Genomic DNA, 22935 nt, shown 5'->3' on the forward strand with positions numbered 1-22935 from the left:
GCTATTTGGATGTGCTACCAAGGAGCAGCAGCTCGGCAGACCAAACTGGGCTCTCGGCAAAGCTGCCCAACATCCTTCTTTAAGTCTATTAAGACTTCAGTACCACCTGCACAACCCGCCCTGAAAACCTGAATGCCAGCGACTAGCAAAATAATAATAATAAAAATGAAAAAAATCTATTTTGCTGATGCACGAAGAGGGATAGATCTTGATTCCCTTCGCGTTGGCTCAGGCAGGAAAGTACCTGCCTGTAAATAAAGCCTACACAGCTCCAAATAAGTCATGCCAATCTGCTGAGTAAGAAACCGGCATTTTAAGCACTTTTCAGAACGGAATAAATAACTTGAAATGCTTTGCATTAAACACCTATGGTGCCCCAAAGGGACCGTCATTTATAAGATACTTCGTAGGAGTCGCGAGAACCACTCTCGTCCCTGTTGTAGTCATGTACCCCCCGCAAGAGAAACGTGAGAACGATTTCATTACAGCAAGCAATACCTCGGAGGCACCGCGCGTGTTTATACTTATCTCTCACATTTACATTCTCTACAATCCCACTTCAAAAGCACCCATAGGGTATGTTGAATTTCAAAAGAAAAAAAAAAAGCCTTTTTTTGGTTAAGAGACAAGTCTATTCTGGGCAGAGCATGCAATACCCCAGCAAAAACTTTCCCCACAGTCAGAGTTTTAATTAGTCAGAGGACATTCGAGAGAAGCACTCACCGAAGCCTGCATCTTATGCAGTTCCTTCAGAACAAATTCTACCTTTTTCTGGGTCGTAAGAGAAGCCAGAAAAGCACCGCTGGATCTGCAGGACAGCTTGGCATGATCATAGTTCTCCTTCGTGTTAGTGATTTTCAAGCATGAGTTGCCAACCAAATGCCAGTTTGTCCCACAGATATTTTCTGGAAAAACAGGGGATACAGGTGATCTTCACTAAATTCAAAGCAGTGAAAGAGCTGTTCCACCAAAACAAAACTTACAGACCTCTCCAAGAGCGGTATGGGTTTGTCAGCTCGGCTGGCATGCTCAAAAATATTTACATATAAATAATTTGGAAGAAAGGAAAGCTATTTAGGGGAGCTAAAGCGAGGCATCTTCTTTTAATAATCTATAGCACATAGTAAAAACACTTACTTGAACCTAAAATAGTAAAATCATTTCAGACGAAAGAACAGAGGAAAGTAAATGAATATTTTGCTGATGGCTTAAGCCTTATCTTGAATCACAACCATGAGAATAATTTGCTGCAGGAGGAGGTTGCTGGTAATCCTGTCCACGGCAGCAAATTTCCAGGATTAATTGCTGTTTAATCTTGAGAACAGTCATGCCCGCTACTAAAGAACTAGTAACAGTCTGTGGTAATTTCCCCCTATAAGCGAACTTCTATGTATACTTACTAGAAACATGATGAACATTTTTAGTGTGAATCTTTGCAGAGCCAATGGCTACCTACAACGGGCTTAGATTGGTCTAACAGACTGAAAAGCTCTCAACTGTCAGCTTTTCAGGTGTTTTTTTTTATTTTTTATTTTATTTTTTATTTTATTTACAGAATATGACTGAATCATCCCCTTCTCTACAATAACTTAACACTAAACTCTTTATATGTCTCATTAAAAGACGCTTTTCTCACTCTCGTGATTCTTCTCTGAAGTCTCTCCATTTTTTTTCCTCTTCCAGACTAGCCGATGCCAGATCTAGACACTTCCAGACCTAAGCGGGTTACTAGAGGAAAGCAATCTACATCAATCTGAAGATCCCGTCCTTGTGTTTTTTCTCCCCTTCTCTATATTTTATTAACTGTAAATGTCAAAATCTCAACTGCTGAAGAAGCTGTATTTCCTACTTGGTCACTAAAAAAGAAAAAACATACTACCAAAGAGACTAATGATAACTCCTATGAGCTCCCACTGGAAACACTCTAATAAGAGAATTTTCCTTACACATTTAGATGTTATTTGTCTAATCTGTCCAGTATGTGCCATTCCGCAACTGTAGCTTCTAAAATTAATTAGCATGCATTATTAAATTTAATACCTTACAGAAGTCTATTATATCAACAGTGCTACTTTTATTATCAAATGAAAAAAAACAGAGATGAAATACAGGCTAATAATTATATAAATGATTATACTCCTCTTCAGACAACTAGGACTGAAAAGGCTGAAGAATACTCCATCAGACTTTCTGAACTTCCCTGAAACAAAGTTTTGTACAATCACGATGAAATACATCACTATTAAAGAATATTATTTGCTCCACCTCAACAGTAAAAGATTACTTAAAAAAATAGTATTTTCAGACTGAATTAATTCTGTATTTTTATTATTATTTTACACAACTACAATCAATACCTACCTGGTAAAGCAATGCACTCCTGATTCCTAGGTTCCCACTGACAGTTTTGATCCATGGCACAGCTTTTACAACTTGTCTTTTTGTTGCAATAATATGCAGGGTTATCTTTCGGACAATTATCATATACAGTAACAGGAACCTAAAATAAATAGCACAGATAAGGTTTCTTTCTTCTCCAGACAGGTCTGTTTAACACACACTACCGCGCTAAGCTCTACAGTTCAGATCTACAACGCAACCTATATATTTGAAAGTTGTGACAGTGGGTATAGCCTCTACTGCATATTTAGGATGTTCCCCCAGGCCAGCATTTGACACATTTTCCTCACTAGACCTTTTACAAAAAGGTTAGTTCTTCCTGTCCGGTTTAGAAGCCAGGAAAGGCTCTATCAGTCGCAAACCCAAAAGGATAACGTGCCTTAGCGAATAATGACACGGCACTCACCGTGAAACCTTCCCCTCCACCCCTGCCCGTGGATATCCTTTTAACTTAAAAAGTGAAATACTCCCACGAAAAGCCCTTGGACCAACTTGAAAAACTCAAACGTCAGCAGTTCAGAGCTACGCATGCACTGGCGACACCAAACCAGGAGGGGTCATATTGTCAGATGAAGACATCTGGACATGCAACTGTTCAAAAGTTCAATTTAAACTACAGAAGTATTAGAGACTTTACCTGTTCTTCTGTGCAGTTGTTCTGCATTGAGATACACTGGTCAGTGCACCATTGACAGTTGTTTGTATTTGCTGTACAGCTATAGCAGTCTGTAATCTGATCACATTTTTCATTGTCTACAACTATTAAAGAAAAAAACCTGCATGACCAAAAACAGGCATTTCCTGACAGACTTCTAAGAACTTGATTATATACAGCAAAAGATATAACCATACAGTACTGTCTGGAGATTTTCCGTTATCAACTAGTCAGTAGATTGGACACTTTCATGGGATTGGACTGCTAGAAAAATTGCATTCTGTTGTACCATTAATCATTTTTAGTGCCCAAATATCAGTAAAACACAATACAAGAAAATGTGCCAGGACACAGAAGCACATGAACTAAGACCATGCATGAATGTTCAATTAATGCACATGCAGATGATATCAGAGGACATTTAAAAAGGACAGGGAAAAATCTATCGCTGTGGGCCCCTTTTTGCTGAAATCCTGGCCTTCAATTATGTGAAGTATTTTTATGCAAAGCTTGAATTTTCCACTTCATCCTTCCAATTCCTTATCGCCTGTGTTTTGTGAAAATTTATTGTATTGTACATTGAGAGCCCATCAAAGCAATGTCCCTTTACATCAATTTCTTTTAAATAATTAAGGCCTGCAATCTATTACATAATCAAGGTTCATATAATTCAATTCAGAGCAGTGAATACTTTGGGATAAAGCACTGAGTAGTTGTTAGAAAGTTATCGTAAGGGAGACCACAGCAATCAAACCATAAAGCATATGTTCTTTTTCTAAGCCTCCAGCCATATAATACTGCACAAGGAAAAATAAAGCAACTTTTTAGCACTGGACCAGGTTGCCCAGAGAGGTTGTGGAGTCTCCTTCTCTGGAGATATTCAAAATCTGCCTGGATGCAGCCCTGTCTAACATGTTCTAGGTGATCTGCTTGAGCAGGGAGGTTGGACTAGAAGATCTCCAGACGTCCCTTCCAACCTCAAGCATCTGATTCTGTGACTTTGATAACTCTCTTCCTACTATCTCCCTTGAAGGGCACAGAATAACAGAGTGGGGCCCAGATCTCCTGCCCCCTCCCTTGCCCCATGGTGCTCATCAAAAGACTTGCTGGCTCTCACAAGGACGGTTCTTGGAGCAACTATCTACACAGCAATGGTCCAGGACTGATTCCTGACTGATTATGTCATCTGCTTGCGATGAGAAAATAAGTACAAGGTTTTTGGAAAGTGACACCCAGTATAGAAGAAATACACCCTAAGGAACCAACGCAGTAGCTCCAGGATGGACAGGAGCTGCAGAAGTCCTCATCCCACTGCTGCTGCTTGGTCAGAGGGATTCCTCTGAGGGCATATATAGAAACAGAACAACAGCCCTCGTGTCTTGAACTTTTTCTGGCAATGGCACAAAAATAATGCAAGATGGAATTTGGAAAGGAAAAACTCTAGGCACCTCAGGAGAGGGAAGCAGAGAGGACACTGCACATACCTGGCTTAGGAGGACAGTCTTCAAAGACTTTTTGCTGCTGCTCTATCGTTGCCATCTCCCAGGGGACACAGCGGGGAAGGGTGGCATTCCACACGCACCGGACTCCAGGACCCGCTCGCAAACAAGCCGTTTCGTTGTCAAAAGCTTCACATTGCTCCGGTGCGTACTTCAGTATGTCGCTCAGAAGGAGACTGTTGAAGCCTCCAAATACATACATGGTGCTGAACAAAACGCAAGTAAATATATAAACACGTCTGTGTTTACAGCTCATGTACTGCTGCAGCTCAGTTTTATTCAACGTGTAAGGCGTTTATTAAAACTGCAGTGTGCATATATCCAAATAAACAGATATTGGTTAAGTAATGCACTAAAGACAAGGGTCAATCAGGTTCCACTAGGTCAGAGAACCCAACGGATCTCAATACATGGCTTCTGAGAAAGACAGCATCAAATATACCTTAGATAAAGCGCTGACCCTCCCTTTCAGTCAAACCTCTGGGTGACACCCCACAAGTGTGAATATACATAAAATATTGCAGACATGCAGGATTCTCCTTTCAAGACAGTGGTAAGAAAGGAAGGAAGGCTAAAACAGGTGAGATGGTATCACACCATTAAATCAGTGTTCAGAAACTGTGACAAAACAATTCAATGTTGTCACATCTTGGTACACTGTTGTGACAAAACCACTGTTATTTTCATGGCCCTTAGCAACTGAGCAAAGAGTCGTTGTGTCAGCTAACAGTAATGCTTTGAGAAAAAAATGTATTTTTTTCTTTAAATCTTCTTTAATATCACAATTGATTTAGGCATAACATCAGATTTCATTAGTCACATAAAAATGGCACCCCAAAAACCTACGCATCCATGTTTGTAAGTGTGTATTTAACAAGACAATGCAGAAGAATTAATGCAATTAAATAAAAGTTTTGGTTGATTAAAAAACATTTTAACACTGTATTTTCATCCCAATTCAGGAAAGCACTTAAGCATAGGCTTACTCATTCTTCATGGGAGAACACACAGAGCTGTTATTCAATAAATATGGTAACAAAATAATAGTGAGTGATTATTTGCAGAGACAAAAAGAGAGGTATATAGTAGATTCTCTAGATATATAGAAATATATCTAGAGATGCAGCATCTAGAGGTATATTTTTCTTTTAAATGAGGTATGAGTTATCTGTCTAGCTTAAACAGTCCTTGAAATAACGTTACTGATTCATGAGAAACATCTTCTAAAGGATGAAGGAATCGGAGCGTAAGACTCCTATGAAATATCATTTCCTTGAAGACTGCCTCAAACTCGGTTCCATCGACCCAAAGACAGTAACAGAGATATTCGCCTGAAAGCGTGGCTATGGCTACAGCAATATAATGCTAAATGGCAGGCATCTCATCTATGAGAGGAATCTCATCTATGATTTCACCCAAGCACTGTACATTATATGACTGGTACAGAAGAGCCAGACTGGAATAAGCTACGTAAACTAAGACGTCAACTTTAGAAACCAGGAGGGAAAGCCGTGGTTTTGAAGATAAAAGTTGACAGTGCAGGTAGATAGGAGGAGAAAGAGAGAAAACAAACAATTCAATTTTTGAAACAACTGAGCTGAGACAGCTTAGTCAAGCAAAGAAGCTGACCTGCTAGAAGCTCAGAAGAATGAAAGGGCTGAAAGTAAAGAGTGGACACTGAAGTCACTACAAGAGTCAAGATCAGAGAACTTGAGCAGATTTGGAAGAGACATTCTCAAACCTCATGCCTTGGATCTACGTATATCAACATGCACACAGACACATGCAGATGCAGAGACACGTGAAGGTGTTTGACTTTACTGAGATATGAAATATGCCACCCCACGCCAGAGTCTTTGCTTCCTTACCTGTTGTACAGCACAGCAGAATGTCCAAACCTGTTCACGTCGTGATGGAGATCAGGGCGAGGAAGCACAGACCACTGATCACAAGCTAGGATGAAGGAAAGCTCATTTCAGAAAAGTTCCTCCTGTATAATTAATAACTCAGTTTACATCACACCTTCCTTCCTCAAAAATCCCATAGGACTTCAATGACTATTCTACCTATCACCAACATGCAACTCTGTCTAGAGCGAAATAGGGCAGTTTACGAACGCACATGGCACTACTGCGCGTCAAGACAAAGTTGATGCTATGTCCATTTACAACCACTTTAACACCAAAGATCTTTCTTGACTGCCTCAGAGGAAGAACAGAGCCTCCAGAAGAATCTAACACAACGGCGTTACCTTGTTTTGCAACACTTTAAGCTTAAAGACTTTGTCTTCACGCTGACCTCACGCTATCACAGAAAGGAAAAGGAAGGATGCAATAGCCCTGCCCCATCATCTAGACCGCTCATTATGAAACAAAGTTTCATGGCTTTGTGGTGAAGAGGTTATTAGCTTTTTTGCAATCACATGTAATTAAGTAGTGGTGCTTTGAAAGGCCTTTTTTTCCTTGACTAGTGGAATTTTTCACTCCATAACAAGTTCAGCTTTTATCTGTTCGTATGTGAATTATTTGCAGTTTTGCCCACACTGAGAATAGAGACTTTTATCTTTTTTTTTTCTTTTTTCCTCCATTGCAATTATGTTCCTAGAGGGCAGCTATCCATGTTTTTAAAAATATTTTTCACTCATCATAGCTTAAGGATTTTTAGTTGTTTTTTTTTCTCCTTTTAACATAATGCAAGATTATTCCATCTTTTTCTATTAGCATAACATTTGTAAGTTCTGCTTCATTTTTTACTTTGGTTTCTCAGGTAATTTTTTCCTTTAGGCAGTATGAAAAAAAAAAAAAAACAACTCAAGAAACACATAACCCACTGAGCAATCAAAGGAATAAAAGTAGAAAAGTCACTCCAATTCATACCACTTAAACTTTGCAAAGTGAATGGGAACACCTTGGGGGTTAATGTCCCAGAAGCAGTTGAATGCAGTTTTTGCAATTAAGACAGAAAAGTCAATCTGCTGTAAAGATCTGCAGAGCCTCACCAACACTCACAGATTCATAAATACAAGATAAAACTATTCTGTCATGGACCGAGCTTCTGAAAAATAAGTCTACAAACCAAAATTAGAATGTAAATAAAGCGAGAAGACAGAGAAAAACCACCTCATTAATTCTTTACCAAATTTAATTGGAAAAGTGTTTAGTAAGCAACCCACAGACACTTTTGTTCAAGGTAAGAGAGTGCTGATAAATAAAATACATAGGACCTAAATGGTTGGATTTAATACTTTGGTATATCATGATTTTAAAATTTATTTTTTCATGCCATTTACTCAATTTTAAAAGAATTTAACCTACCACAGTATCACTCATGAAACAAGCATGCATGGTTCCAATTTTTAACAGGAAACTTCAGCAAAATTGGACAGCAATTTCTGATTTTTTTTAATCCAGAGAGTTGAGTTATGTGAGGCCAAGAAACATATTTTGCAATATTAATGGAAGGCTTGGAATGTTTTGCTTTCTAAGCTTCTTTCCCATCTTTAACAGAAGATCAAGTATTGGAAAAAATGAATAATTCTGAAACTATAAAGAACACTCTCCTTCCTGACTTATGAGTTAAGCCAAACCTAAAATTTACAATGCACAGGACTTTATTAAATGTACTATACAAATAGAACCTATATGCTATGAAAATATCCAGCCTCCTTCTATGTTTGGCATCTAATTTTCGATTGAGTAAATAGAAGAAATTTAATTTCTCTCCTGGGGGGAGGGAGGGGGGAGAAGAGCTCATTATACGCACGTAGCCTTTATATGAATATTTCATGCCGATTTTTAGAAAAACAAAGTTAAAATTTATTTAGAAATGAAAGGGAAAAGTTACTTAAACTGCAGTAACTGTATTTAGAGACAAGCTGCCCGTGACGGTTCTGCTCATGTTGGAGGTGCATCCCATGGAGAAGGGATTCGACCCCTCGGAAAGCACAACCCCTTTTCCCCAAAAGGAAAGCTGTTCTTTCCAGCTTTCAGCCCGAGAGTCTCTGTGTTATCGGAACGAGAGTATTGCCAGAGCACGGGAAAGCTTCCCACCCCTGCTGCATGAAGCGCGATCAATGCAAGCCCTAATTCTCAGTGTAAATCTGGCAAAGACCGGGCAAGCCGATTACAGCAAATTTCCCGCAAGAGGAAGCCGGCCCGTTACAAAAGCGCATCAGAAGAGCATCGCTATTGACATATTTTGTCAAACTAATGCAATTTGCGTTTTACATCTAACAGAGAGTTCAGGGGGTCACGGAAGATAGCAAAGTTTAGCAAGAAAAAAAATCCATCCCTACTGTCATCCAAGTTTTAAAAAATCGCTCTCTCCTCCATTTGACTGTCAAAATAGCTAGCTTTTAAGTTAAAAACTCACAATTAAGCTAGCTAGGACCACATAACAGATCCTGCAGGGATATGACTTGCAATTGCAGGTAGCAGAAGGGAATAGTCCTTGTTACAGACAGCGAAACCGCACAAGCATGACAAATACTGCTCCTCAAAGCAACCCGTTTGCTGGCATATTCCTTTCAGAAACCAGGAGTGCAATCTCAGCGGACAATCATTCCACTAATTCGGGCATACATGATTATTTCAGGGAATCAAATACGAGATCCCATATTTCAAGGAATTCTAATGGCAGATGGGAGAATGTGATATGAGTAAAGATTTTTTTTTTCCAAAGGGAATTATCTGAATATGCATGCATCTTCTTTCAGATAATTTCATCCTTTTTTTTTTTTTCTTCTTCTTCTTAAATGCAGTCTCTGGACTCCAGATTCACAAATAAATGCTGCCCTCTTCTGGTTACTCAAACTCATCAAAATCTAATCCTTCAAAATAAAACCTAAACATTCAGCTTTGTTTTTAAATAATGAGTATGGGAGAGTTTATTCTTTTAAAGTGTACATATTAACTAACTGAGCTTACAAAGCACCACAGTCAGTTAAAACAAGAGCATGTAACCTGTAAGTAGAGCTTCAACAGTGTCCAGTGCTTTTATCATAAGAAACCTTACATTTTTTGCTAATTTCGAGATTAAAACATACTCAAAATATCTGCTAAGCTTTTTGATTGAGATAGAACCTTCTTTAAGAAACAATTTTTAATGCTCAAGGTTAGGTATAAACTACCGACCACAAAGCTGCTGCCTATTTGCCAAGAAATCACTGCAGCAGCTCGTTTTGCCTCTCCTGATTACACATTCTTATGTAGTCTGCTTAGTAGCATTTGGCATAATATACACAGCATGTAAATTAGTCTTTCAGAAGACAGTTCGCTTTGAATCTCCAAGACTTTTTTTTTTTATTATTATTATTGAAGAACTTACCAATATCGTATGCCATAAAATCCGAAGAAAAGCACTTAGCGCCATGGCTCATGGAGGTGTCGTTGTGCGTGTTTCCTCCAAACACCAGCATGGTGCCACTCATTATCACAGCAGTGTGCAAATAGCGAAAAAATCTACTGTCTTTAAGAATTGTCCTTCAGAAATAAGAACACATGTATTAATGCAACCGATTAGTACCCGACAAAGACAAAACAGCCCATGAATCCGCACTAGAGAAGGAACTGCACAGGGATACCGTTTCCTTATTTTTTTTCCAATGGAATATTTAACTTTCTTTGCAGACTGTTCAATTCCTCCTGTAATGTGATTCTCTCATCTTCCAAATTGCTTTCCTGTTCGTGGGAGGCAGGCAACCACAAGAGCATCTTCCCAAAGCTAAAGGTCTTAAAATCATCAACCCCTTCCTTAAGGAGGGTCATCTAGTTTTCACAGTAACTGAGCTTTTGAGTATTGTCATTTATGCTGCTGATACAGTGCTGGAAGACTCCAGTCAAGGTAATATTCATTTTATACGAACATAAAGAATTCTTTTAAACTAGATACCACCTTTTGGCTCAAACCTAACAAAACTATTTCAGGGAAATCCATGTAGCAGCCTATAATAGAGCCCTGCAGCTTAATACTTGCAAAACTCAGCGTCTCATCCGTGATTAAATCGTGGATAGCGTTAATCATATTAGCCATTGACCTCACCTTTAATCAGCATGGCACTGAACGTAAAGCGGGTCACCCTTTGTAGAATATCCCGAGCACGAGATTGCAGAAAAACACATTTTTTTTTTTTTTTTTTTTTGATCTGAGAGCAAAAGGACCATCAAGGCTGGCCATAGTCTAGTCTTCTGGAGACTAATAAAATAAATACAGGGCAAGAAGTTTGGTGCTGGAAGAGTTTGAGAAAAGATAGTGTGTGACACCTGCCGCCCATTCAGCCAAATTTGCCTGCTCCGTGGCGGAATTGGAGGATCATATGAACCAAAAGGAAATGCAATTACTGTAGCACGTACCACCGAGCAGGAAGACTTTTGGAAATTAGTCACTAGTCGCTCAACGCATCAGTAAGACTCTCAAATAGTTCAGGCAGAAATACAAGTTACACTCTTAAAAAATGATATAGCGACTCAAATTTACATGTGTGAATTCAAAAAATCAGCTCCCCTTTGTCAGGGGCTTTAAAAAACCTTTAAGCGAAGTATAAAATTGAGGAAAACGCACTTCACCTATAAAACTCAAAGATGTCAAGTTTTGCTATAGCTTTCTAATAAAACTCACCGTTGGGCAGAAACCAGTCACAGAAGATTTCAGCTTAAGAAACGAATGTTTCAGATCGTTACAGAACCAGAAGAAAATGGAGTTATAATAGAAATTCTTTTGCAGTCTTAACTGCAGAATGAATTATCACTCGCTTGATAGTTCAGTAACCACAGTAACCACGCTCGTACGCACTGTCCGTACTGGGGGCAAGAAAATCCCATCAAGTATTTTTCCTTTCAGCTTTAATACAACAACAGATTAAAACACATTTCTTGGCTAGTTCACAGTCCTGATTATATGCAATTATATGATTCTCTATTCATAGAGGATCATAAAAATAACATCCAGAAGAATGCACTGTCTCAAATGCAACAAAGTGCTGTTGTATTTTTTATCAGCTACCCTCACTCTCTCCTTTTTTTTTTTTTTTAAATCTCATGCAAAAATAAGAGAGGGGTATATAGAAAGATGAGGTACTTACCACATACGGGTATCAACTTCATATTTGTACAAGTCATCTGCTAGCCTGTATTTGTTGGCACTGAATGCTTTGTAACCTCCATGGATATAAATTGATCTTGTATTTGGATCATAAACGCTGCTGTGACCGTACCCTCCCTGCACCAAAGCTCCACTTGTCTGTAAAATGTTCCACGTATTTGTGACTGAAAAGTGAAAAACGTGAGCAACAAAACACGGTTAATTTATCTTCATTAACAACATGTCCTGACTGTGAAACAAATTGGGTTTCCCTCGACTCTGATCTACCCACTCTTTCTATCGCTTCACATCCAAAAACATTCCCCTTTAAGGAGCGCATTCGCTGCCAAGAAGTATTGTCATGTTAAACACTTTTAATTAGACTAGGAACACCCCTTCTACGGTCATTTATTAAATTTTGCAGAGAAGCTAAGCAAAGGAGAAGCAAAAAGCACAGAAATAATCTATTGCATTTCAGTAACATTGAAATGCCAGCACTATGGCTTGATTTGAAACGCTACCTAAGAGCGCTTCTATATATTCAAAGTTAGATAGCACTGAAGCCATGCATGATTGTAAGAACACTGCACGCAAAAAACTAAGATGTGATTAACGGTCCTCTCACTCAAATAAGGTTGATTTTAAGTGCTCCAGGCACAAAGTAACAGTAACTGAAACAGAAGTGCCAAATTCCATACCAAATCTCAGTAGTAAATTGAGAATTAAATCCTGTATAGGCTTCCTAACTTCAGAGCAGATCAGGCACACAAAATAATTAAAGCAAAGGAATCTAATAGCCTGCAAAGTCACACACAGGGGCATAACAAAACAAACTACTGGCAGGTTCTCATGCAGCAGCTTTCTAAGGAGATCCTTGCTATGGGTTCCCAGGACGCTCTCCCATGGAAGAAAGATGGGACACAGAAGGCAGAGGCTCCTATCATGAGCCAGGATTCCCTCACGTAGGGTTGTTGGCCATATCTAGACTCCAGGTCATAAGTCCAGAGACCAGAACCTGGAGTGCAAACTGTAATAACAAGAAACTCAGGAATGCATCACTCCGCACATGCCCTCGTTCTCTCCTCCAGGAACTCCAACAAATCCTTTGGATCAGGATGACCAAGGGACAAGAGTAATGGGTCTAAAGTGGAGATACCACCACCATCTCTGTGAATAACTAGCACATTTACATAGCCAATTTTAAGTGCTGAGCTATCCTCTCTACGCAGTTAGTGAAGCAAGTGAGGTGCCTCCAGGAGAGAGAAGTTCAGAGAAGTTAAGTTAGGCAGCAGTTCAGTATCTGGAGAGGCTCCTCCTCTTCTGCTGTAATGATGCTGGAAATCTCTGAATGCTAAAATCAGTGTGTGGACTATTCTCAGAAACAGAGGGCAAACAGGAGTCCACAGTCACCCCTGCTCCCCTAAGCATTTGCTAATGATTGCTACTGGAGACAGGGGTATCAACAGTCTGAACAGTTACAGCCACTCTTACATTCACAGGATACAAAGATAGAAGTCAATCTTTTCAGTCTTCCAGAGCAAGAGAGGAAGAAACATGAGGAAAATGAATTCAAATTGTGCCACAGTTATGCAGCTTTGTCTTTCAGTCATAGCCTTTTTGTCTTCGGTATCTAACGAACTATAAAGCTGGAAACACATGGCTCCCTGTTCTCTGTAGATGTACAATCTATCTTGAAGACAGACTATGCTTCAAATAAATACAAGTAAAAAGAGAAGAACATGGCTACCTTTGCTATGGTGTCTGAATATGGTGCATTTAAAATAACTCTCCAACCAGCTGCTAAAATTCAAACGCATGGTAGGTAGGACCCCACTCACCAGTGTTGTATTCCTGGACATTGCTGATGTACCCATAAAGAGGACAGTGCCCAAAGATGACGAGCATCACCGCAGTACCATCTTGCAGCGTGACGATGTGTGCTGAGTGGCCGACAACAGCGTACTGCTCCTTGGCTTTTGGTGTCACTTGAGCCCAGGACTGACTGGGAATGTGGAACACCCACAACTGACTCGTCACGTTCCCTGTCGCATCTATTTTTCCACCATACATGTATATATCATCCTGAAAGAAGTCAGATTTAAAATGAGGCCAAAAGTGTCAGTATTTAAGAAACTGTTAAAATGGAAGTAACAAAATCACCATGTTTTAACCTCTACCAGCCTGCTAAGTTTTCCTTCCTCTCTGAACAAGGATGAAACAGAACTCAATCCCCATCCTTAGAAAACGTACTCCTCCCTGGACTGAGCTGTACACCGCTCAGCCTGATCTCAGTATCCGTAACCCCAACATTCTCTTCCAAAAAGCAGCTCGGCTTTGACAGGACGGAGTAGGGCTCTCTTCCCAGGAAAGTCTAGTGACTGCACAACACTATCAGGAAGACGGAACGGAGGGTTTGAAACACTTTAGGCATAGGAGAAAAATGGCCAAGTTTTCTACTTTTTAGGTAAGCGTATTTCAGCACCGTGCTCAAATTAAGGAAGGATACCACACATCTCTGCTGGAGGTCACAGCTGAGACAAAAGCAACCCCAACTCCCAGGCTCTGTACTCAAGTCAATACTGTCAGAACACTTTAAGCATACAGAAGAAACCCTAGATCTGGGAACTTAGTGGAGGGATGCATGGGGGCAGGATTGACCTCCACATATTAAGCATATCAATTTAAGTGTTTGTATGCTAGCTGAATGTCTAAGCATCTCCTCCAAAAAATGGCAAGCTTGTCTTCGGTGTCCGGAGAAGAATTCAGCTGATCAAATGCAAGCAGGTTTGTTAGTTCTCAGGTAGCTGACTTGCTCTCCAGGCTCCACTGACTAGACCCCTGTTCACTGCAAATGCAGCTCAAGGAGCTAGTCCCCACAGAGACCTTGATACGTAGACTTTCAAGTCATGTCGTTTTGACATGCAAGCTGAATCCCTCTCATAGTCTGCGAATCCCCAAAAAACAGAAGATAGCTGAGGAGATAGTAAGGAAGCTCCTTGGTGTTTGCACACCAAAAGCTTTCTCTCCTAAACAAACACATTGACAACCAAGTGGGAGCCTTTGGGAAGCCAAGTGTCATGGTAGCTAGACAGGGCTTTTATTAACCATCCTGTAAGAACTAAGCTCCAAAGCTCTGTCCAGTTTCCTTGGTGGATTTCTCCAGTCATCTCAAAGTCAGTCACAAATCCACCAAAGCACGTAGGGAGGCACCTGTTTCGCTGCTGACAAGGTGGCAGCCTTGGAAAGGGAAATTCTCTACTCTCACTGATGCTTCTTGGGGAATTGCTAAGAACCGCTCTGCCTCACTGACGGTGAACCCTGCATAGTGCGCATCTTGTGAAGCGTTGCTGGCAGAAGGTTAATCAGCACCCTGCAGGTAAGGATTGCCGTCTTTATCAGGTTCTTCAAGTGTTCTGTTTGTGAATTGTGATGTGCACAGTTTTTCAGGTGTTGTTAATTATGATTTATGTGGGCTTGCACTGTGACAAGTTAATTAACAATCCAAGAACAAAGGTCAGTAAACCATTAGCTCATTTCTTTTTCAAACGAGCTACCGTGCCAAAACTTGTTCAAGACATTCTCTTGGAGTTTGGCCATTCTGCTCTCACTTGGCCTGCACCCACAGCAAGGCATGCAGGTGAGGACTGAGGTCAGAAATAGTCAAATTCACTTGTTATTTTTGAGGCTGGAAGGACAGATGCAGGGGTCGACTTCAGAAGCTGAGCAAGCTCCAAAAAACTCCCTAATCCACCTGCTCTGCCAGTGTGCCTTGGACTGTGGATGCCTTGAAACTGGACTCTTGAGAGCTCCCAATATTTTTGCTGTCTACACAAAAGCAAATTAGGGAACCAGTTGAACTTCAGCAAACTCCAGTTGTCAAGCATGTCTTACAAGCATAGACAGCGGGGAAAAAATAACGTAGTCACTGACCTCAATAAACCTTAGGGTCCCTGAGAAAAATGAAAGGGAGAGGAGGAACACACTAGCAAAGGCACTACTGACTTACTGGGATACTAGTCCAAGGATTCTTCTGAGTACAAGTACACACAGAGGGGAATATCCGTGGACAAGCCTTTGAAGGAGAAATGCTCCTCCCCAAAAAGGGCTGATCTGTGGAAGGGAAAGGAGGGTAGGGGTGGGGAAGAGAAAAGGGGGAAAGAAGCTGGGAGATGAATCTATAGCACTAAACTTATTTACCTTATGCAATGCCAACGAATGACCGTATCTCATCTCTACCATATTCACAGTGTCGTTCAGTGGAAGCCACTCTTCAGAAATAAGATCATACCTGTGCAATGAAAAAGTTGATTTTTTTCCAAGAATTATGCATTCAAGTGATGACAATTTTCACTCCTCTTTCCCCAGATTTGTTGGAAATCCTTTTTATTTAACAGAAGATCTACAAGATTTCAGCATCACAAGATAGACTATTAAAAATTTCAGTCAATTCAGGCTATTCTGTTACCTAATAGCCATATATTGATTTGCTGTACTCTTAAGCTTTTTCCACATGCAAAACCCAATAGTTAATGCATTGACTGCTAAATTATGACAACTTATACTGCATCATCCACCTGAAAGGACAAAAAAATGTTACACTAAACTCATGGACACACAAAAAAAAATGTTACACTAAACTCAGGTAAATTCCAGCCATTTAGAAAGAACTGCCAGTGTTTAAAAGGCACTTTTTAATTATATCTTTGTAAATCAAGCACAATTTTTTCTTTAAACCTGAAGTGAGAGAAACACTCTGCCCTGAAGATGGCCCATGGCTCTTCAGATATGGTGATGAACTACACTTGCCAAGCTTACAGTTGTATGAGATAAAACCATCTCTGAGAAAGTCTTTAATGAAACCACATGATATCTGTTGAAAAATTAGGCATAGACTTCAAAAGAATAAATTGTGTTGGTAAACAGCAACTATTTTATGACCATGTGTGTTTTCTGTTCTTCTTTAAATTCCACTACAAGAATTATTACTTCTAGACTTGAGTTCAGAGCACACAGCTCTTGCTTAGATTAACACAATCCAGCTATGCATGTATCCCTGGCAGGGAAAAAAAAAAAAAAAATCCATTTTTGCCTAAATCTGCCAGAACATTAATCAGCTCTAAAAAGTAACTTAAAATATTTTCAGTATGGATTTCAATTAAGGGTACACAATACTATTCAATATCCTAGTTACTGTTAAATTACCTCAACAGATCACATAAATGTCATCATCCTAAATGCCAATCCTAGTTTGGTATCCCATGCACTACTCTGTGCTTAAATATCCCTATTCACAGTAGCCAGTATATCTTCATTAAGGAACCAAACACTCTGAAGTGACACAGATACACTACAAGAACACAGAAACAGAACTAATGTCTTTGAATATGAGCCCAGGTATACTTTAAAACTAACCTAGTAAAGAACATAACTGCATAATATATATAGTATAGTACCCACTGTAATATATAAAGACTAATTTAGTGCTGTCAAAGGCAGATAGACCTTTGGGTGACTGAGCAGGTTACCCAGAGAGGCTGCGGAATCTCTATCCTTGAAGATACTCAAAAGCTATATGGATACAATCCTGGGCAACACGCTCTAGGTGACCTTGCTTGGGCAGGCAGGTTGGACTAGATGATCTCCGGGTCTCTTCCAACCTCAACCATTCTATGATTCTGTGAACCTCATGCTTTTTCTTTTCCAAGATTAGCACCCCTTTTTCGATTTTTTCTCCACATCTCAAATTGAATCTAAGTTTTCATTATTGCTGTTTTTTTTCCTGGAGATGGAGTGTAGGCTAAAGTACAGCATACAGAATAGCATTTTCTAAAAATTATTCTCAGATCTATGTTCTTAGATTAAAATAATCCATGTTTATACTCACGCTAAAACCTTCTGAGAGTCAGAATGATTGAAGACATAGCCTCCAACAATCCACATTTTATTGTCATGGATTACAGTTTTGTGAGATGCTCTAGGAAGTTTTGGAAGAGAGTATTCCTCCCGGGTCCAAAATGACTGGTTTGCAGGAACAGGAATAGAACAGCCAGGACCTAGAGGGGGAAAAAAATAAGGTTTTTTAAAAAAAGTTAAGTAGTTTCTTTACAGATCTATGTTTCAGCTAGAGGTCAATAACCTACACCACAGGTGAGAAAGACAGTGAATGGCCAAATAACAGGTAGAAGCTGTGAAGCTCATTTCTTTGTCCATACTAGCAAGCTGTCATGGGTATGCAATCTCAATGTCCCAGTCATAACCAACTTAACTTTGACTCTCAAAAAGGGAAAAAACAAACAAACAAAAAAAAACTAAAAAACACACACACCATAGGTGGTTTCTTCTAGCAGAGCGACCATGTGCCCACAGCAGCCCCTATATTGTCTGCAAAGGTTGCAGGAGACCTGCTCAAAGTATGCTGTAAAGACCCAAGAGAGGTCATACAAGTGCTAGTTGCCCCTACTCTTTCCTCTTTTTCTCCCCCCTCTCCTTCCCAGCATTACACTTTTGTGACTTGTAGAAAGAGTGAGAAGTAATATTTTTGCTGCTCTTAACTACCTTCTTGGCTGCATGGCTTTCCTTCAGAGGTCTCCACAGTGGCAGTCCTTCCCACCAGAGTGCTTGTGCAAGCTCTAGAAATAGAGCAGGCTGTAATAGCCAAAGGGCCACACAAGGTGGAGGATCAACAAAACTTCACCCATCTTTCAGATCCTCTTCAAACAAGAGCAGAGACAGGCCACAGTGGAGCTGCAGACCTCACCTGTTTGTACCTCTCCTTTGGTGACTTTCCAACTGTACAGCAGTTAGCTATCAAGCAGCAGGAGCATGGTAGCTCCAAGAGGAGCTAAATTACTCCCTTTAATACATCCATTCTAGCCTACCTCCTTTAATACATGTGATACAGATACAGAGTTCTACAGATATATATCTCTTTTTATATTTTAAATATAGAATCATAGAATCAGTAAGGTTGGAAGGGACCTCTGGAGATCATCTAGTCCAACCTCCCTGCTCAGCACGGTCACCTAGAGCACGTTAGACAGGGTTGCATCCAGGGGCCTTGAAGATCTCCAGAGAAGGAGACTCCACAATCTCTCTGGGCAACCTGGTCCAGCGCTCTGTCACTCTCACATGAAGAAATTCCCCCTCACGTTCAGGCGGAACTTCCTGTGCTTCAATTTCTGCCCATTGCGTCTTGTCCTGTCACACGGGACAACTGAAGAGTTTGCCCCTGTCCCCCGACATCCTCCCTTCAGATACTTATACACATTGATATATACACTTTTTTTTAAAAAAAAAAAAAAATCTTTTGCACACAGTTTTTGCTCCAAGCTGTTGTCCAGACTGGCATGGCTGAGTAATATGTCTGGACAAAACAACAAAAGCATTCTATGTGTTCAAAAAGGTTAACTACCGCAAGTCTCAAATTTGCTGCAAGCACATTAGAATGAAGTTTTATTTTTTAATCTGATGTTTGCACACAACAGATTCCAATTTATTTGGAATTTACTTATTTTTTTTCCAAGTGTTGACACACAAAAAAGGCATTCTCTTAACAAGAGTTTCTCCACGTTTACCAGGATACCCACCTTGCCAGTCCGCAGAGCACAAACACGCCTTTGTATCGTTAAAGTCGCAATACCCCCTCTCCGGCATGCCGCAATCATCCGTGCAGTAAGGAATATCGCAAGCTTCCCCTTTCCAGTATTTGGCACATTCGCACTCAAGAGCATTGCTGCTGTCATTGAGTTTGCACTCGCCTCGGCCAGAGCAATTATTGGGGCACATATCGAAACTGCAAACACCAAGGAAAGAAGGTTTGTCAGTAATGAAACAGCTTCCCCAGCCATATCTCTTATCAATAAATACAAGAGCGGCGCTGAACTAAAGTTGATAGAGCAGTTCGGTGGTTTGCTAATATACGTACCCGATGAGAGCCATTCATCTAGGATTTGGCGTGACGGACCTGTACTTATTTGTTCTGTGTGCATAATCTACACAGCTGACTCATCAGGTAAACTTACAACAACCGTGAAGAACGATCGATACGATTTTAGCCATTTGTAATGCAAATGAATTGCTTCAAAAAGTCCAAGAGTAACTGAATAATCTAATCAGCACATAAGGCCTTTGTGGTGTCTGTGCAATTTACACTTAAACTACTCACAACTGCACACTATTCTGGGATCTGCTTACCAAATGAAAACACTTGAGATGAATCCCGAGATATATACGTGCTTCTCTTGAATCATTTTTGATTTCATAACATCTGCAATATAACTGAGGCAAAAGCAGATACATCTTTGTCGAGGATGCAAAGTCAGATGCTCCATTCTCTTTCAAATGCCAGTTGTTGCCAATTTGTTAACTACTGTAGCTCAAAGACCAGGCTTACTACACAGTCTTCAATAGCTGAAGTCACCAGCTTCACGACCATGATTTCACTACTATTTAGCTACTAGATTCAGAAATCCAAAAAACATCTCCTACAGTAACTATATAACACTCTATAAAGGTTGTTAAATTGAAAAGAAATTAATAGATCCTTCCATCTACTCTCTGCAACAATGTTAGGAGGAAATCTAAACACTAGAACTTGCAGAAGAGACAAAGCACAAAACAGTACTTGAAGATTGTCTGAAATGATTAAGAAAATGAGTTTAGAGAAACGTTGTAACACTAACCTAAGACGACAGGTAATTCTTTAAGTGATTTTCTCAATTGTATTGCAAAGGTGTAATACTGATAGCTGACAGAAGATGGTGTCATGGTTTATGGTATCAGTCACATTTTCAAAATCAGATGCCAATGCTTCCGCTAAGTTTCAAGCAGTTTTGCAAAAGCTCCTGATATTCTTCTGGAGCCTTCAAGAGGTACTTGGATGACCCCTATCTTTCAAAGAATCAATTATTTAAATGCTTAATAAGGATGAGAACCTCGAAAATTTTAAGATCAGTCTCAAAACCTGATCACCTCATTTTATGGAAACCTTTCAGTTTTTCAAAAAAGTCATTTATGACTGAGGACCTTGTAGCTGATTCACTGAAGATAAAGATGACTGCAAGTTACACCCAAACTAAAATGTCTTAGTACAACCCAAACATGAGCTGTATCTGCAACAACATAAAATTCTAAGCTCACTACGCCAACCAGAAGGAAGAAATTCCATCTCAGCTAGCATGCCCATACCACCATCCTTTACTTCAAAATATAACCTTTTGAAAAAAAAGTCAATGAATTGGGGAACAACTAGAATTATTTTGAAACAGTTCACCAATAAGCATAAAATCTTTGTTAGCAATTAGAAAGAACCCATCTATAACGTTTAAAATAAAAAGGAACATGAAAAAAATTCAGACTAAAAAAAGGAAACAGGCTAAGTAATTCAATGCAAAAACTGAAGACAGAAACTATATCCCCTCTTCACAACCCTCCCACCAAAAAAAAAAAAAAAAAAAACCAAAAAAAACTCACAAAATCGCACACCGCACTTGAGGTATGTCAGCAATAGGTATAATCCAGGATCTCAAGTGAAATGCGTGTACTTATGCAAAAACACGTTTATGCAGAAATGTCTCTGCAGAATGCATAAGAGCACACATATGCACAAAACAGATCAATTCCAGCTGACTAAACACGATCAAACAAATCTAGTAACGTAAAATAAATAACATGACGGCTTCTTAAGTAAACATTTACCCACACTTGTAATTCAGAACTGTGGTTAATGTTGAGCATATTACAGTTATTAGCTGCTGTAAGGGTATAATAAGGATAGAAATCTAAATTCAAGTATCTACTCATAATTACACGCTTCAACGGCAATAGCTTGTTTCAAGATAAAACTGAGAAAAGATCAATCTTTTTTTTCACTCAACCTGCAACATTCTTTTAATCTCCCAAACTACTTAGGAATGGTGCTACTTACTTATACGTGATGTTAAACCCCGTCAAATTATAAGCAGCATCACTGAAGAAATGCAGAAGAGCGTACCCAGAAGTAGCTACAACTTCTGGTACTGTTTCATTGCTGTCTTTCTCAGGAACAATAAGACCACTAAAAAAGAAAAATGTGTGTGTGAAATGAAATAATAGGGAGCAAAGCAACAATAGTAAACACAGTATACATATCTCAGCATGAATGAAGTAACCGGAATTCAAGGTATTTTAATGAATTTTCATAAGTCGGCCACAGTTTTCATACAGCAGTGTTATCAGATTTTCTTCAACAGAACTTAAATATTTGAAAGATGCTCTGAACATCATGGGCATGCATATGCAAACAACCCTCAAGATAACCACACTCGCAAAGGCCGAAAAATCCACCAGACACTGTTGGAACCATGCAACCAGAGCCTCCAGGAATCAGCTTATGAAACCCTTTTGCTTGGCTTAATTATCTGCAAAACCAAGGATCCAAGTTACTGATCGAGGAGTATAAAAAACCCACAGAATATCGAGAGTAGTATTACCACTGTCCTCAGCATGCATGGTTTTGGTTGAAATTTTGTGGCTGAAAGAAGAAACGCAAATGGAAAACCCTGAAGTAACCAACTTGGGTCTTACGAAAGACTGAAGCATATTTAATACGTGTTTAGCCTGAGTAAACCCAAAGCCATCTAGAATTATAGCCTTCCTATTCCTGCCTAAAAAGACTTGCTCAATATTCTCCCGTGATTCAAGCAGAACACATTCCTAAAGCGAGAAGACATGCTTGAAAAGAGCAACTGGAGTATCACAAAAGCACAAACTTGCTGTCCAAAGGTCTGCCTAGGCCAGTATCTTCCCCTGACTGTGGACTACAGCAAATGCTTAGGAAAGTCCACAAGGAAGAAAGCAAGCACAGAGCATTCCTGCAATGTAGTCATCCTGCCTCCCGAACCCCTTAGTTCAGGTACTTTTTAACCTGGAGAATACACCCAAGTCAGCACCTTTAAATAAATCATTCAACTGCAAATACATCTAATTGCTTCCTGAACCATTCTGTACCTTTTTTCACCTAAAAAAAAAAAAAAAATGCAGCAAGGAGTTCCACAATTTAACTCCAATTTAACTGGTAGAAAAGCTACCTCTTAGGCTAGCTTTAAATTCGCTGCCTGATCATTTCAGAGAAGCCTCTTGAGCTTTTCAACTTTGAGGAACAAGTATGATCATATTCACCATCTGCCTGCCATTTGCTATTTCAGATAGCCCCATCATATCCATCACATCCACATTTGCTGTCTCTTCTCACCTAAGGGGCCGTCACACTCTTTAGTCCCATCTCATTCATCATTTCATACTTCTGATGCTCTCTGACTGCTTCTC

At 39.7% G+C, this 22935-nt stretch overlaps 1 protein-coding gene across 1 annotated transcript in view; it reads right to left on the reverse strand.

Annotated features, from left to right (window-relative positions):
• The window catches only part of ATRN (attractin), a 191262-nt gene that overhangs the window by 73797 nt on the left and 94530 nt on the right, over nucleotides 1–22935 (reverse strand). Inside the window, exons 6-17 of the mRNA XM_062574488.1 lie at nucleotides 21557–21685; nucleotides 19218–19423; nucleotides 17516–17684; nucleotides 15829–15919; nucleotides 13470–13713; nucleotides 11633–11816; nucleotides 9880–10034; nucleotides 6423–6507; nucleotides 4540–4760; nucleotides 3038–3159; nucleotides 2362–2500; nucleotides 724–905 (exon numbers count right to left, since the gene is read on the reverse strand). Of these exons, the coding sequence (XP_062430472.1) occupies nucleotides 724–905; nucleotides 2362–2500; nucleotides 3038–3159; nucleotides 4540–4760; nucleotides 6423–6507; nucleotides 9880–10034; nucleotides 11633–11816; nucleotides 13470–13713; nucleotides 15829–15919; nucleotides 17516–17684; nucleotides 19218–19423; nucleotides 21557–21685 (1927 nt within the window). The remainder of the gene's footprint in view (nucleotides 1–723; nucleotides 906–2361; nucleotides 2501–3037; nucleotides 3160–4539; nucleotides 4761–6422; nucleotides 6508–9879; nucleotides 10035–11632; nucleotides 11817–13469; nucleotides 13714–15828; nucleotides 15920–17515; nucleotides 17685–19217; nucleotides 19424–21556; nucleotides 21686–22935) is intronic.

The sequence above is a fragment of the Rhea pennata genome, chromosome 4 (assembly GCF_028389875.1).
Source record: "Rhea pennata isolate bPtePen1 chromosome 4, bPtePen1.pri, whole genome shotgun sequence".
Lineage (NCBI taxonomy): Eukaryota > Metazoa > Chordata > Aves > Rheiformes > Rheidae > Rhea > Rhea pennata.